This window comes from Zootermopsis nevadensis, unplaced genomic scaffold (genome assembly GCF_977971745.1).
Source record: "Zootermopsis nevadensis isolate Lab colony 2312 unplaced genomic scaffold, Znev_1.0 Znev_ptg000011l, whole genome shotgun sequence".
Lineage (NCBI taxonomy): Eukaryota > Metazoa > Arthropoda > Insecta > Blattodea > Termopsidae > Zootermopsis > Zootermopsis nevadensis.
The window spans coordinates 200,631-215,830 of NW_028259143.1; the positions used below are offsets into that span (position 1 = coordinate 200,631).

At 43.4% G+C, this 15,200-nt stretch overlaps 1 protein-coding gene across 5 annotated transcripts; it reads left to right on the top strand.

Annotated features, from left to right (window-relative positions):
* The first annotated feature begins 362 nt into the window (after window positions 1-362).
* On the top strand, window positions 363-14,914 carry LOC110838198 (popeye domain-containing protein 3). Of its 5 annotated transcripts, none has more exons than XM_022081175.2 (9): window positions 363-1,335; window positions 2,002-2,076; window positions 10,322-10,465; window positions 11,122-11,303; window positions 11,940-12,071; window positions 12,648-12,755; window positions 13,213-13,365; window positions 14,127-14,268; window positions 14,581-14,914. In XM_022081175.2, exons 2-9 carry the CDS (start codon window positions 2,016-2,018, stop codon window positions 14,784-14,786), a joined length of 1,128 nt encoding a protein of 375 aa, XP_021936867.1. In that variant the 5' UTR covers window positions 363-1,335; window positions 2,002-2,015; the 3' UTR covers window positions 14,787-14,914. The 5 variants fall into 5 exon arrangements, with proteins under 5 accessions (XP_021936867.1, XP_087203092.1, XP_021936865.1 ...); XM_087346966.1 differs by having other exon boundaries at window positions 2,009-2,076; XM_022081173.2 differs by having other exon boundaries at window positions 364-1,335; window positions 1,966-2,076.
* Window positions 14,915-15,200: the final 286 nt, after the last annotated feature.

A 15,200-nucleotide genomic window follows, 5' to 3' on the forward strand; every position in this document is an offset into this window, starting at 1 on the left:
ACGGCGTTCGAATTTCCACCGCCTGCACATGTGCCACAAGTTCATTTTTGTAATTGTGAGTCATTGTTGAGTTCCAATAATCTAAGCATGTGTTAAAATAATTGTTGTTTCTTGAAGTCCAACCGATTCCCAAGATTTTTATTTAAGAGACGACAATGTTCACATAATGCACAGTACAGTGTTGTCACATTTGCTCCAGCAGCTCCAAAATATATATCGCGAGGGCGTCACACATGAACAACCAATTACGAAGTTTTGCATAAAGAACCCTTTTTAAATATTTTACAATTTCCGGGAACACCATATTTTCAAATGTCGATATACTGGAAGATTTGGTACTACCTAGAAAAAATGCTTGTAGGCTGATGATGTCATTGTCGTGTGTCTCGAGTTACGGTGGAGAAAGTTCTCGACCCAATAACTCCTTTCCCTCAGCGTATGCTACTCGCTAGGACGGGCCTGGCCTGTTCGACCAGAACTTTTAACATTGTTTACAATCCACGGAGGTTTACGAAAACAGTTTTTCGTATGGCCGCGTGCTGCTATGTGTAGGCACAAAACTCGTTGAATCTTGTTAAAATGGCCACACGAACAGTAAAATTAGCCCTCAGATGCATGAACCCAATCTGTACGATACTTGACGATTCATTCCAAACCGGAAACAACGCATTTCCATTACAAAAAGGACAACTGGTTAACGATGTCGAAGGAAATAACCTCCTTCTATTCCGAGAATCGTGGGAAATAATAAAAACTCTGGTAAAAATATTATGTTTCCAATGTTCAAGCAGGTGGTACATATACTTACCACCGTGCCTTAAAGGGCAAAGCAACGAATATGATCATATCCAGCACAATTTCTATAGTTCTTCCTCTGAAATCTGACATTGAGTTGTATGTTTCAGTTCAATATAACTAACTAAATGGGACTTTTAATGCCGAGAAATCTTACAGGTCGATGTTGGTTTTTGGGCTGTAATGTCGTGTGGAATTGTGGGCAGATACCAAACATCAGTCCTGAAGACAGAGACAAAGTGTTCGTCTGAAAAGTCGGCAAATTTCAACCAGTATACGTTGAAATGTCCCATGAGACCCGTCTTCTTCCTCCTTTACCTACCGAGCTGCCGAGACAGTAGTTCAGCTTACATTTACCAGGTGGCGAACATGAGTAACGCTCTGCCATCTATCATTTAATTTCTGTACTTTGCTTAACTGAGGTTCGTATTGACCGTCTTCAAAAGAATTCCGGGACCAATATGGCGGTTTGCTTTCGTGTATTTCGGATTCCGCGCTGAGTGTCAGTTTCTCTGGACTTTGGGTATAGTAAAGATACGGGTGAGTACCAAATTGGAATGGAAATTGTGCTGTATTGAAGAAAAAAAGTTTTAGTCCAAATGCCATCAAAATTTGCTACTCCAGCAGCCATGTTTCAACGTCCTACAGTCGTGGGGGTTACAAAGGTTATTACGCTGTAAAGCCCGCCTTTTTGGAACCGAAAAAATACAGCAATAAGGATGTACGGCTATTGTGAAAACACATGTTTAACAGCTCCTCAGTGTCTTGAATTAAAGGTTACTACAAAACCCTAAAAAATTAATGTCCTCAAACCTTTTTTTATGTTAAGAAATACCCAAATTTAAATTAAAACAAACTGAAATATGAGAACAGTTCTCGAGTCTGTCAAAATATTTTAGGTTTTCCAAGTGCAACGCATTTACAAAACACGGCCAGAAAATGGTATCCATCCTGTTGCTCTAACATGACTAACTCGAAAGAACAGAGGCTGTGTTGCCTGTTGGGAAGCTGACAGTATCTCAGCTTGTCTTTTATGGAGCCAGTGTTACCCTGTTCTGCATCTTTCATCCTCCGAAGCACACTTGAGTCTCGCATTTCCCTATGCGTGCTACGTGTCCAACCTCCATCGTCGTTATAACATTCTGCTATTTGTAATTATATAATTTACAGACACCACCAAGATCTACAGATTCTGTAAATGATCAGATTCCAGGCCAGTGATGGAGGCCATTCCTGAGCAGAACCGCACGCTGGAAGCCCAAGACACCCGCGATCACTACGGTAAGAAATATCCCCTTGCACAGCGTCCTTCCTCATCTCCGTGTTCCAGCCAACCTTTGACCCATTCTCTCCGAATGATCAGACCAAATCACACAAAAAATCAGTAGCCGAAAGTTGTAATAACATCAAGGCTGCCGAATATGAATGAATGCAACACCCCCCCCCCCTCTCTCTCGTCATTGCGCAAACCTTTTGATCAGCTGGACGAAATTGTCGTAAGGAAACCAGAATTGTTGAAACTTCCGTTTCAAATTCACTGCCAGGAGAAATGTGTGGATGCAAAGAGGATGCACTAATAATGCGCCTCGCAAGTGACATCTTTCTTCAAACTTCGGCTGAATTCTCTTTGCATGCCCTACTCGTCTTCTTTCCTGATTTCATCGCCATAATTAACATTTGCCATGAAGTAGAAATTATGAAACTGGGCATTAATCATTTTTCTGCAGGATTCTGTAGCTTCCTATACTCAAACACCCTCAATCTGCGTTCTTCCCAAATTTTCCACCCTTACAAAAACTTACACTGTTGTTAGGTTGACAGTCTACACAACAAGTTTTGTGATTATAATCTCAGTGCTTATTAAAAAGGACAACTTGTTCAGACCTTAACAGGTCATTTTGGGCGGCTCCCTTTAAGTGGTCGAAACAAACAGATATGAACGATAATCTCTGTACATTCTCATGGATCCGTGCGATCGCTTTGCAATTATTCGTAATCGGAATTTACCTGCAAGCACAGTTAGTGGACCTTACCGGAAACAATGTTTTAAAACACGTGCTCAAGAAGACGGGGGGGGGGGGGGGGGGGGGGCAACATGTGATGGCTACTTCAACAGATGTCGGGTACAACATTAAAGACCTCATTCTACCTCCAAGCTTTTACCTTACAGACATCTCTAGCATTATGTTAAACTTTGTGCTTCAAACACGACCAGAAACAAACTTCAAGTGCAGCTGTTCAATCGGTTGCCATGGCAACGTCTGTTCGCTTCACTTTCTACGCAGTATTAAAGCTGATAGGACACTCACTACATGACCACAGCAAATCTCAAAACACGAAACTCCGCTACTGCGGTACTGCATATGCGGAAGGAGCAGCTCAAAATTATGGCGAACTTTCCTTGAAATTTCTATGCCAGAAAACCATTTCCCCCCCCCCCCCCCCCAAGCATTCGTCATCAGATCGAGAACTCACAGACTGGGGCGTTGTCACTGAGACAGAAAAAGACTGTCGACTTTCCCAGGCGTCTCAGATTACGTCATGAAGGATTAATCATTTATCGTACACGTGTGTAGGTCGCCGTGACCTTTCCAGCCGATGATGCATGGGAAAGAAAATTGATTGCCCGGGGGGGGGAAGAGAGTCGATGATTCCCAGGATCTGCTGGAACGTTTAACGACAGTCAGCCTCAACCAGCTATCACAACGCTTCCCCACTACAACTACAACAACAACAACAACAAAAGAACGTCTCAGTCGAATGGTTGGCACTCCTGCATCGTATTCTCTCTCTCTCTCTCTCTCTATACCCGTCTCACACACAACATGCAGTATAAACAATGGTTAAAAGTCTAAATAAATACAGGTATTTCCGTCCTATTGTAATCGAACCTACGTTCGGCAGTTGCACGTAAAAATTGTAAGCGACGAATAATCCCGTTGATACGTACCTAAGGGACTCTGGCGTGGGTCAAATTGTTACAATCGAAGGGCAAAGCAAACCAAAGACCTCAGCATGTTTAAAAAACAATGAAATCAAAATTTTCGGGTTTCTACAAGGCCGCGCACCTAAGGAGTACATTTCATGTAAGAAGGGAACGCCATTAATCAGATGATGTTTGTAGTAGTGCAGTGTTGTGTTTTCTTTGAGGTAGGGTCTCAGTTTCTTTACTATACAGATGAGCGTCCTGCTTCAAAGAAATAAATTGCATTTTTTTACTTTTTTGCGAAGTTCCTTCCGCCTTCATCTGCTTAAAAACAGAGACCGTTTGCAACTCTAGTGATTTTGAAGAATGCTCTTGGCAGTGCATTTTGAACCCTAAAAACGTTTCACTGCAGAAACCAAACTCATTTTCTCCTACGCAACGCAACATCGATGGTAGTGCAAATTTTGTGCCAAAACACAAGGGTTGCAACAAAATGTATGTGACGAATTCCTAATAACAGTCCATACACGAGAGACATGTCAGCTATTCGATGCATCAGTGCAAACAGAAATTAGGGCTTCAGCGGATTACAATTGATAGAAACAGAAAAAAGATAAACTTGTCAGGTGCTACGAGGGTCAATATCCAACAGACTACACCATTCAGTATCCTCGGGACAGCCAGCAGCTTACGTGGGTTCAATAAGTTTTAATAAGCGCATCCACAGTGACGACGTAGAAAATAAAACTTGTTTTAGCCGTCAGAGTGGACCTTGGAGAATTATCTTCGTGAGGTTTGCCGACTCTGCAATTGAATTAGCCAATGGCAAGCCAGCTACCAGTCACGCGACATGACAACGAGTCCCACCACCGGTCAGCACTGCGTTGCCCGTCGTGAGGAACCTTCAGTCGTGTTGCTTCTCTTCAACCGTCTAGTCCCGGCTGGTCGTCTAGAAGACTACACTAACCTATACAAAATGTCTTAGGCACTTTAGCTAACTTTTTGCCTTGTTGTCAATTCACTTCAATTGAATTGGTAGCAGAATATTAAGGTTTGCTTCAACAGGACTCATCGTTCGATGATCGAGCAGCATTCGAACTTCGCGTTAGTTTGCTGGCTCTCATCTTGAGTAAATTGCTCGACCTGCAAACGCGCCTGATTCTACATAATCTCGTGCTAAGGAAGAGCAGACAGACTCATTTTTTGATTTGATTTGTTTTGTTTTGTGTTTGTGATGTTTGTGCATTTGTCCAACCACCTTCAGTCTTGTTGCTTCTGTTCAATCCTCCCGTCGTCTAGAAGGCTACACTAACCTATACAAAATTTCTTAGGCACTTTAGCTAACTTTTTGCCTTGTTGTCAATTCACTTCAGTTTAATTGGTAGCAGAATATTAAGGTTTGCTTCAACAGGACTCATCGTTCGATGATCGAGCAGCATTCGAACTTCGCGTTAGTTTGCTGGCTCTCATCTTGAGTAAATTGCTCGACCTGCAAACGCGCCTGATTCTACATAATCTCGTGCTAAGGAAGAGCAGACAGACTCATTTTTTGATTTGATTTGTTTTGTTTTGTGTTTGTGATGTTTGTGCATTTGTCCAACCACCTTCAGTCTTGTTGCTTCTGTTCAATCCTCCCGTCGTCTAGAAGGCTACACTAACCTATACAAAATTTCTTAGGCACTTTAGCTAACTTTTTGCCTTGTTGTCAATTCACTTCAGTTTAATTGGTAGCAGAATATTAAGGTTTGCTTCAACAGGACTCATCGTCGATGATCGAGCAGCATTCGAACTTCGCGTTAGTTTGCTGGCTCTCATCTTGAGTAAATTGCTCGACCTGCAAACGCGCCTGATTCTACATAATCTCGTGCTAAGGAAGAGCAGACAGACTCATTTTTTGATTTGATTTGTTTTGTTTTGTGTTTGTGATGTTTGTGCATTTGTCCAACCACCTTCAGTCTTGTTGCTTCTGTTCAATCCTCCCGTCGTCTAGAAGGCTACACTAACCTATACAAAATTTCTTAGGCACTTTAGCTAACTTTTTGCCTTGTTGTCAATTCACTTCAGTTTAATTGGTAGCAGAATATTAAGGTTTGCTTCAACAGGACTCATCGTTCGATGATCGAGCAGCATTCGAACTTCGCGTTAGTTTGCTGGCTCTCATCTTGAGTAAATTGCTCGACCTGCAAACGCGCCTGATTCTACATAATCTCGTGCTAAGGAAGAGCAGACAGACTCATTTTTTGATTTGATTTGTTTTGTTTTGTGTTTGTGATGTTTGTGCATTTGTCCAACCACCTTCAGTCTTGTTGCTTCTGTTCAATCCTCCCGTCGTCTAGAAGGCTACACTAACCTATACAAAATTTCTTAGGCACTTTAGCTAACTTTTTGCCTTGTTGTCAATTCACTTCAGTTTAATTGGTAGCAGAATATTAAGGTTTGCTTCAACAGGACTCATCGTTCGATGATCGAGCAGCATTCGAACTTCGCGTTAGTTTGCTGGCTCTCATCTTGAGTAAATTGCTCGACCTGCAAACGCGCCTGATTCTACATAATCTCGTGCTAAGGAAGAGCAGACAGACTCATTTTTTGATTTGATTTGTTTTGTTTTGTGTTTGTGATGTTTGTGCATTTGTCCAACCACCTTCAGTCTTGTTGCTTCTGTTCAATCCTCCCGTCGTCTAGAAGGCTACACTAACCTATACAAAATTTCTTAGGCACTTTAGCTAACTTTTTGCCTTGTTGTCAATTCACTTCAGTTTAATTGGTAGCAGAATATTAAGGTTTGCTTCAACAGGACTCATCGTTCGATGATCGAGCAGCATTCGAACTTTGCGTTAGTTTGCTGGCTCTCATCTTGAGTAAATTGCTCGACCTGCAAACGCGCCTGATTCTACATAATCTCGTGCTAAGGAAGAGCAGACAGACTCATTTTTTGATTTGATTTGTTTTGTTTTGTGTTTGTGATGTTTGTGCATTTGTCCAACCACCTTCAGTCTTGTTGCTTCTGTTCAATCCTCCCGTCGTCTAGAAGGCTACACTAACCTATACAAAATTTCTTAGGCACTTTAGCTAACTTTTTGCCTTGTTGTCAATTCACTTCAGTTTAATTGGTAGCAGAATATTAAGGTTTGCTTCAACAGGACTCATCGTTCGATGATCGAGCAGCATTCGAACTTCGCGTTAGTTTGCTGGCTCTCATCTTGAGTAAATTGCTCGACCTGCAAACGCGCCTGATTCTACATAATCTCGTGCTAAGGAAGAGCAGACAGACTCATTTTTTGATTTGATTTGTTTTGTTTTGTGTTTGTGATGTTTGTGCATTTGTCCAACCACCTTCAGTCTTGTTGCTTCTGTTCAATCCTCCCGTCGTCTAGAAGGCTACACTAACCTATACAAAATTTCTTAGGCACTTTAGCTAACTTTTTGCCTTGTTGTCAATTCACTTCAGTTTAATTGGTAGCAGAATATTAAGGTTTGCTTCAACAGGACTCATCGTCGATGATCGAGCAGCATTCGAACTTCGCGTTAGTTTGCTGGCTCTCATCTTGAGTAAATTGCTCGACCTGCAAACGCGCCTGATTCTACATAATCTCGTGCTAAGGAAGAGCAGACAGACTCATTTTTTGATTTGATTTGTTTTGTTTTGTGTTTGTGATGTTTGTGCATTTGTCCAACCACCTTCAGTCTTGTTGCTTCTGTTCAATCCTCCCGTCGTCTAGAAGGCTACACTAACCTATACAAAATTTCTTAGGCACTTTAGCTAACTTTTTGCCTTGTTGTCAATTCACTTCAGTTTAATTGGTAGCAGAATATTAAGGTTTGCTTCAACAGGACTCATCGTTCGATGATCGAGCAGCATTCGAACTTCGCGTTAGTTTGCTGGCTCTCATCTTGAGTAAATTGCTCGACCTGCAAACGCGCCTGATTCTACATAATCTCGTGCTAAGGAAGAGCAGACAGACTCATTTTTTGATTTGATTTGTTTTGTTTTGTGTTTGTGATGTTTGTGCATTTGTCCAACCACCTTCAGTCTTGTTGCTTCTGTTCAATCCTCCCGTCGTCTAGAAGGCTACACTAACCTATACAAAATTTCTTAGGCACTTTAGCTAACTTTTTGCCTTGTTGTCAATTCACTTCAGTTTAATTGGTAGCAGAATATTAAGGTTTGCTTCAACAGGACTCATCGTTCGATGATCGAGCAGCATTCGAACTTCGCGTTAGTTTGCTGGCTCTCATCTTGAGTAAATTGCTCGACCTGCAAACGCGCCTGATTCTACATAATCTCGTGCTAAGGAAGAGCAGACAGACTCATTTTTTGATTTGATTTGTTTTGTTTTGTGTTTGTGATGTTTGTGCATTTGTCCAACCACCTTCAGTCTTGTTGCTTCTGTTCAATCCTCCCGTCGTCTAGAAGGCTACACTAACCTATACAAAATTTCTTAGGCACTTTAGCTAACTTTTTGCCTTGTTGTCAATTCACTTCAGTTTAATTGGTAGCAGAATATTAAGGTTTGCTTCAACAGGACTCATCGTTCGATGATCGAGCAGCATTCGAACTTTGCGTTAGTTTGCTGGCTCTCATCTTGAGTAAATTGCTCGACCTGCAAACGCGCCTGATTCTACATAATCTCGTGCTAAGGAAGAGCAGACAGACTCATTTTTTGATTTGATTTGTTTTGTTTTGTGTTTGTGATGTTTGTGCATTTGTCCAACCACCTTCAGTCTTGTTGCTTCTGTTCAATCCTCCCGTCGTCTAGAAGGCTACACTAACCTATACAAAATTTCTTAGGCACTTTAGCTAACTTTTTGCCTTGTTGTCAATTCACTTCAGTTTAATTGGTAGCAGAATATTAAGGTTTGCTTCAACAGGACTCATCGTTCGATGATCGAGCAGCATTCGAACTTCGCGTTAGTTTGCTGGCTCTCATCTTGAGTAAATTGCTCGACCTGCAAACGCGCCTGATTCTACATAATCTCGTGCTAAGGAAGAGCAGACAGACTCATTTTTTGATTTGATTTGTTTTGTTTTGTGTTTGTGATGTTTGTGCATTTGTCCAACCACCTTCAGTCTTGTTGCTTCTGTTCAATCCTCCCGTCGTCTAGAAGGCTACACTAACCTATACAAAATTTCTTAGGCACTTTAGCTAACTTTTTGCCTTGTTGTCAATTCACTTCAGTTTAATTGGTAGCAGAATATTAAGGTTTGCTTCAACAGGACTCATCGTCGATGATCGAGCAGCATTCGAACTTCGCGTTAGTTTGCTGGCTCTCATCTTGAGTAAATTGCTCGACCTGCAAACGCGCCTGATTCTACATAATCTCGTGCTAAGGAAGAGCAGACAGACTCATTTTTTGATTTGATTTGTTTTGTTTTGTGTTTGTGATGTTTGTGCATTTGCAGGGTACGTGACGATGGTAATCAAGATGGCTGTCTTCTGGGTAGTTGCGCCGTGTGGCCTGCCTCCATTTTGTCAGGCTACATGGCCGAACATTTCCAAGCACATAATTTGGCAACATCGCAGGTGCAGTCATTTCAAAGGGGCTTTGTTTTGGTTTCTAGTGGCGCGTATGGGGCTGGTCACTCCGCCGTCCTGCTTCCTGTGCGAGCAGATAGTAACCGGTTTTCCTCGTGCGTTATCTGTTGAGCTTGCACAATCAAGGATTTCATAAACAATAACGAACGAACCCGCAATTGTAGCAGCTGCGACGGCGTTCGAATTTCCACAGCCTGCACATGGGGCAAAGTCGTGTTTTTTTAAAAAAAACCTAAACAATAGAACCCGTGATAAGTCAAAAGCGGCGGTATTTACTACGCCATTGAAAACAAAGGACACATGGAATTGTAAAGCATGTCACTTCCACTCGACTCTGAAAGAAAGGCGACAATTTGTATTTATCTTTGAAGGGCTGGGGGTGAAAATGTATTTCAAGCCAATGGATGCACCAGTTGGAACACTTTCATGGTTAGGCTTTACGATCTACAAATCTGTTGACCGCTGATATGATCTAATCGAGGCTTTTGACTCTGCGGGCTGCGACACTGCACGACAGCTCAGTTTGATTCAACGATTCTTGCAGTCAGACAACTAATTGATGTTATAAACAATTCCTTTCGAGCACATGCGAAGCTGGACAATGTAAACGTAGACTTTGTTCTTGCAAGTAATCTGCTTCCTCGTACTGGACTCCAAAACACAGTAAGTGAAGCCATAGTTTGAAGTGCAGTTCTTTTAGACAAGTGGTTACGTTACTTGCCTCGGTTGGGGGGCGGGGGAGAGAGAGGGGGGGGGCGGTAGCTGGAACATACCAGCAGAAGCAGACAATCGCCATTTTGATACGAAAACAAGCTTCATTGCCTTGATGGTCTCCGCCGAAAGACGCATTCGTCTTTTGTTAGCCTGCATCTTGGCATATCCCCCAAGCGGCATTTCGTTCAAGGTTACGCATTGTATTTCTCACATCCCCTGCGTGCTACATGTCCAACCCACTCCATCGTCCTTGGCTTGATCCCTCTGCAGTATTCAAGAAACTGGTGGTTTTTATACGACGCCGTGTTTTTCTTGTTCTATCGCTGAGCCGTGGCCTATTTTCATTCTTTAGTCGCAGGCCTGCTGTCCGTATGTGACGGGTGGAAGGACCCACAGCACATCCTGTTCCAACTCGCCAACGCCTGTTTCGTCATATCGTACGCTTCCCCGAGCAGTGTGTACGGCGTCCTCTTCATGCACTCGGCCCTCATATTTGGTAAGCTTTCGTGTCGAATGATCAGGCCTATTACAAGCTTTCGGGCAACAAAGGCCGACATCTGATGTAATAATTTGTCGCATTTCCCGGCAGTAACATCGCACGGCGACAAAACGCAAAATGAACACACGAAAATGAGGAGATTAATGCACCGCGCGTGCGCAGGACAAATCAAAACACTAGAACGTAGCAGTTGTTTCGTGTTAGACGATTATTTTGTAGAATGAGATAAAAAAGCAGGCAGCTAAACTTAAAGCCAGAATCAAAACTGACTCGGGCCATGACGAGTCACTAGGGCACTTTCAAAAAATGCACTGGTTGCTGCTTGTGTGTCTGTCCATACACGTGCAAACTAAAGAAATGCACATTTAAAGCTCTGAACCCAAATGGTAACTACGTATCACCTGGTTTAAAAATCATTAACGCTGAGTGCATTTATGAGGTTCAGTTGAATCTCGTAGTTGGAACTGCGATAATTTCCTTAAATTCAGTTTTAAAGGATATTATTTAGACGATATTTTGCTTCGAAAGGTTAAAGAAAGTTGTTCCTTTACTTAATTAGACCCGACGTAACCGATACTCGCAATCAGAAATCGACCCTTCGCATCAACAACACGCGAGGATCAGTGTTTGTCTCTGGTCGCCTCTGCTTTCAGGGTTCATGCTGTTTTCCTTCTGGGCATGGAACATCATCTGTGCCCCGGACATATTCTCATGGAACTTCACGTTCATGCTACTCAACATGGGACAGCTGGTGTACATCATCTACCAGCGAAGACCCGTCAAGTTCGACCCTGAACTTGAAGAAGCTTATCAGACGCTGTTCCATCCCTTTAAGGTGCAGTGGTCACCGACACAACCCAAAAGTGGGCCCTGTCAGTTGCTGACAGCTTTGATGCAGAGGAATGCGTGAATTTTACATTTTTCTGAGGACAGACAAAAAATGTTTTAAACATTCAGCAAAGCGCGAAGAACTTCTGGAGTTGATTTTATTGCCTAAACACGCTCACGTGTTTCTCGGTCTCTTACACCATTCTTTTTGCTGTTTTAATAATTTCTCCCAAACTGTGATGTCATTTTGGGATTTTTGCGCCAAAAACGCTCCCAGTGAACCCAGTTTCAAAATTTCGTGCTTTACTTCTTATCTCGGTATCTTTCGTTTTACGTTAAAGGCCGGCATGCAACACGCTTTCGTCAATTGGTGTGTTACTTTTCAGTGCATGTAAGTACATTCTAGATATGTTAATTCAAACGCTGAATGGGAGAAAAATTCTCTTCGTATTTGCTGTTGGAGGCACGGAAGGCATTTCCGCTCGAATCAGTATTTTGGGCTCCATGCTACTTCGTTTGTGGGTACTTCATTTAACGAGGGTTCGTATTTTCAAAAGGTCGCAACTGCCATATTTTGCATCACTAATCACAAATATTTTTGTTATCTCCAAAACAAATGCCACTCTGTAAATGTGTGTGCTAGGTGTCAAGGTTGCTATTCAAGAAGATGGTCGGTTCAGATTTCGCCCAAATCATGTCTCTGCACGCCGGCGAAGCTTACGCGATGCAGAATCTCACGAGGACCGACCGTCTCGGGCTCTTACTTTCAGGAAAGGTGAGTGTTATCGCCCGTTACAGCGACGACGCAGGCCATCTGGGTCTTACCGCTATCCCTCCAGTGCCCCTTAAGATCAAAGGCCGCTCCCGCTGTGCGCGATAGCCCTGACCAAGCAGCGCTAATTAGGGGCCTCTTCTCAGACCCAGCACCGAATTGATCTTTGATAAAGGCAGTTTCGAAATACAGTCACGTACATTCCTGTGCTTTAATTTTAATGTCTCGGTGAGCGATGAAAACAAATGTACTTAAGCCGAAGCAAAGTGGCCTTTAGAATTATAAATCAGTGTGATAAGGTCCGGCACAGTTGATGTAATTTCCAGCGAGAGTATCATTCATTGCAGAGAATGCATAGGCAAGATATTTTAATCGCTTGGCGAAAGAAATGCTGGTGACTCAGCAATGACAGATTCTGTAGTCCAGTGACTGCAGTCAGGAACAAGTGTCTCAGTCTTCAGATAGGCTACTCAACTGTCGTTTATCAGTCAATGGAAGGGCCAACAGAAATTACTTCTCAGATTACGATGCAGCCAACAGTGAGATGAGTCACTAAACTTGTCACTTACAACTGTGCAGGTGAACGTGATGTCCGACCATCAGTTTCTTCATCCCATCATGCCTTGCGAATTTATGGACTCTCCAGAGTTTGAGTCCAGTCGTGCTACAACTGACGATAAATTCAAGGTAAGGACATAGTTTATTTACGACTCTAGCTGTTCATTTCAGCGAGGCACAAGTCAACATTCGCAGTGGATGTGGGCTTCTAACTTCGGAACCACCCTGTAATATTTGTGACATCAACAAACTCGACACGAATTTCTAGTGTGAAATAAAACAAATTAGGAAATGTATGCATTGCGCAATAATCCTGACTCGTTCGCAAGAGTCTGACACGCGACCTTCAAGAACGGCAACAGTGACGCCAGAGTTTTCTACACGGAGGATTCCCCACCCCAATCACTTTCGCACGCACAAACGCATGAAGTACTCGTGAGCCTGAGATTGGGTTTACCAGCGGACACCGCGACTAGGTTGGGCGGCGGCTGACGTCTGTCCACTGAATCTCCCTATATTTTGGGATAATTCTCATTAACAGATTTTAATTGATTCTGCCTGCAATTCACTTCCCGTACGCTCACAGGTGTCCATAATTGCGGCCACATCGTGTCGCTACTTGTACTGGCAGAGGTCTTCCCTGGAGTACCTGTTCGTGAAGGAGACGTATCTGGCGACAGTGATCACCACCCTGATCGCCAGGGACATCACCACGAAGCTGTACGCCATGAACAAGAAGGTACGGTTTAAGCGAGAAATGTGGACAAGGCAGAAACATGCTTGCAGCAACGAACCCGGAAAACCCCAAATCCATTCAATATCGTGGTCAGATATTCTCCTCCGGTCTCTGCCTTCCTGGAACTTCACTGAAAGACAAGGTTGCCTTATTACCTACTTCCTTTCACGCATGGCCCTTCTACTACATTACTCCGTTACGAACTTTGGTTTACGCTGTCACAGACACGCACGCAGCTGTTAGATCCTGAAAGTGTAGCAAGAGATAAGGAGAACAAATGAGGACAGCGAAACGCTTCGGTTCTCTTTACTCAAGATCTTATCACTTTGTCGTGCCTTGGACCGCATGCAAATCTGTGATCACGACGACGTGTAGCGTGTAATTTTCATGCAAATTTAACTACGGCTGCGTTCGAACCATTTCACCTGCGCTAATCTTGATAAGCTTTGAAAGCTCCGATGGCACGTGCAATCGCTTAAAGAGGGAAAATTAAAAAAATTCCAGCGTGGGTGTAGTTCAACGGCCTGCACATTCTCGGTAATGTAATTCGTTTCTCGTGATCGGTTGCTGGCGGAATACGATGTGAACTTTCTTACGGCCTTCCTGCTGGGCACCAAAGATTGTAAACCATGAGCTGCTTTAAGGTTCCATCTACTTCCTGTTCTCAAACGCCCTCAGTCCGTGTTACCTCCTTGACGCGGGACCAAAGTCAGGTCGTAAAATTTATGCAGTGGGAAGACACAGTGCAACCATTTCTGCCGCAGATCGTGACAGACAAGGGTTCCCATCTAGACATTCGTCTGCCGAGTATTACGTCATCGCTGACGGCAGAATTTAAGAGCCCACCCGGGAATCTGAGGAAGAACACGGTGCTGTCCGGAGTGTATCCAGCGTCTCCTGACTCAGGTAAGGCCCCAACCGCAATTCACTCACTGTTCCAGACTCCAATCGACTGAGGAGGTCTGTTCCTCCTCACAGCCTCCAATTTATCAAACGTCCAACTTTAATATTATCCTCCCATATGCGGATGGGTCTCGCAAGTTCGTTGTGCCTCTCTTTCGTGGTGTCCGACTGTTGTTTTGTGAGGATTTCGCCAATGATTTCAGACCCATATAAACGACGTAACATTGAGGTTTTAGAGCAAGCATTTCATTGAATCTTTACGTTTGTGGATAGCAGACTGTCGATGTGTCCCGGTTCTTGCTTTCTACTTCACAGAAACTTCCTTCTTCGTTGCAGTGTTCAGCAGCCGAGAACGCCTCTGCTCCAAAGAGAACGGAACTGTTCTGCCGAACGGGAGGCTCCTGGAAATGGAGCCCCTGACGGAACTGCCGTCCAACGACGACCTGACTTCAAACAACGGCGTCGAGAGCTGGCTGGAGACGAGCTCCAAGTACCACAGCTGCGAAGTGGTGGACAGCTGAACCCTACGCCACGCCACGCCACGCCACGCCACGCCACTAGTTCATGCAGAGGCAGGCTCTGCTGCTGCTGTACTGTATGTTCGTTTGTACTGTGTAAAGGACAGTGATGAATAAAATATTAAAAAGTACTTCAAATCCGAACTCTGAACGTACAAACGACCACCAACTAACTGTTCATCTGTCGTGTAACACGAAGTTTGGCAATCACGTGATCTGATTGCGTATTCATATGACCTTGCGACGTAATTCATAAACAAGTTTTAATTTTACCTCTAAAATCTTACACGATGAAAAGAGAGTTTACTGCGTAGTCTGAAAATGAGGAACTCGACACATTCAAGCCTCCTCAGATCCAAGTGTTTATAATTTCCTCCTTCCTTTGAAGCAATTCCCCGCTTTGATACAAAAGATCCG

What these genes read in the sequence shown, in the direction of transcription:
- LOC110838198 (XM_022081175.2), top strand. Translation starts at nt 2,016, where the DNA reads ATGGAGGCCATTCCTGAGCAGAACCGCACGCTGGAAGCCCAAGACACC. An exon ending in GCACTCGGCCCTCATATTTG is followed by an intron (nt 10,466 to 11,121) that starts GTAAGCTTTCGT and finishes CTCTGCTTTCAG; the next exon opens with GGTTCATGCTGTTTTCCTTC. An exon ending in GGCTCTTACTTTCAGGAAAG is followed by an intron (nt 12,072 to 12,647) that starts GTGAGTGTTATC and finishes ACAACTGTGCAG; the next exon opens with GTGAACGTGATGTCCGACCA.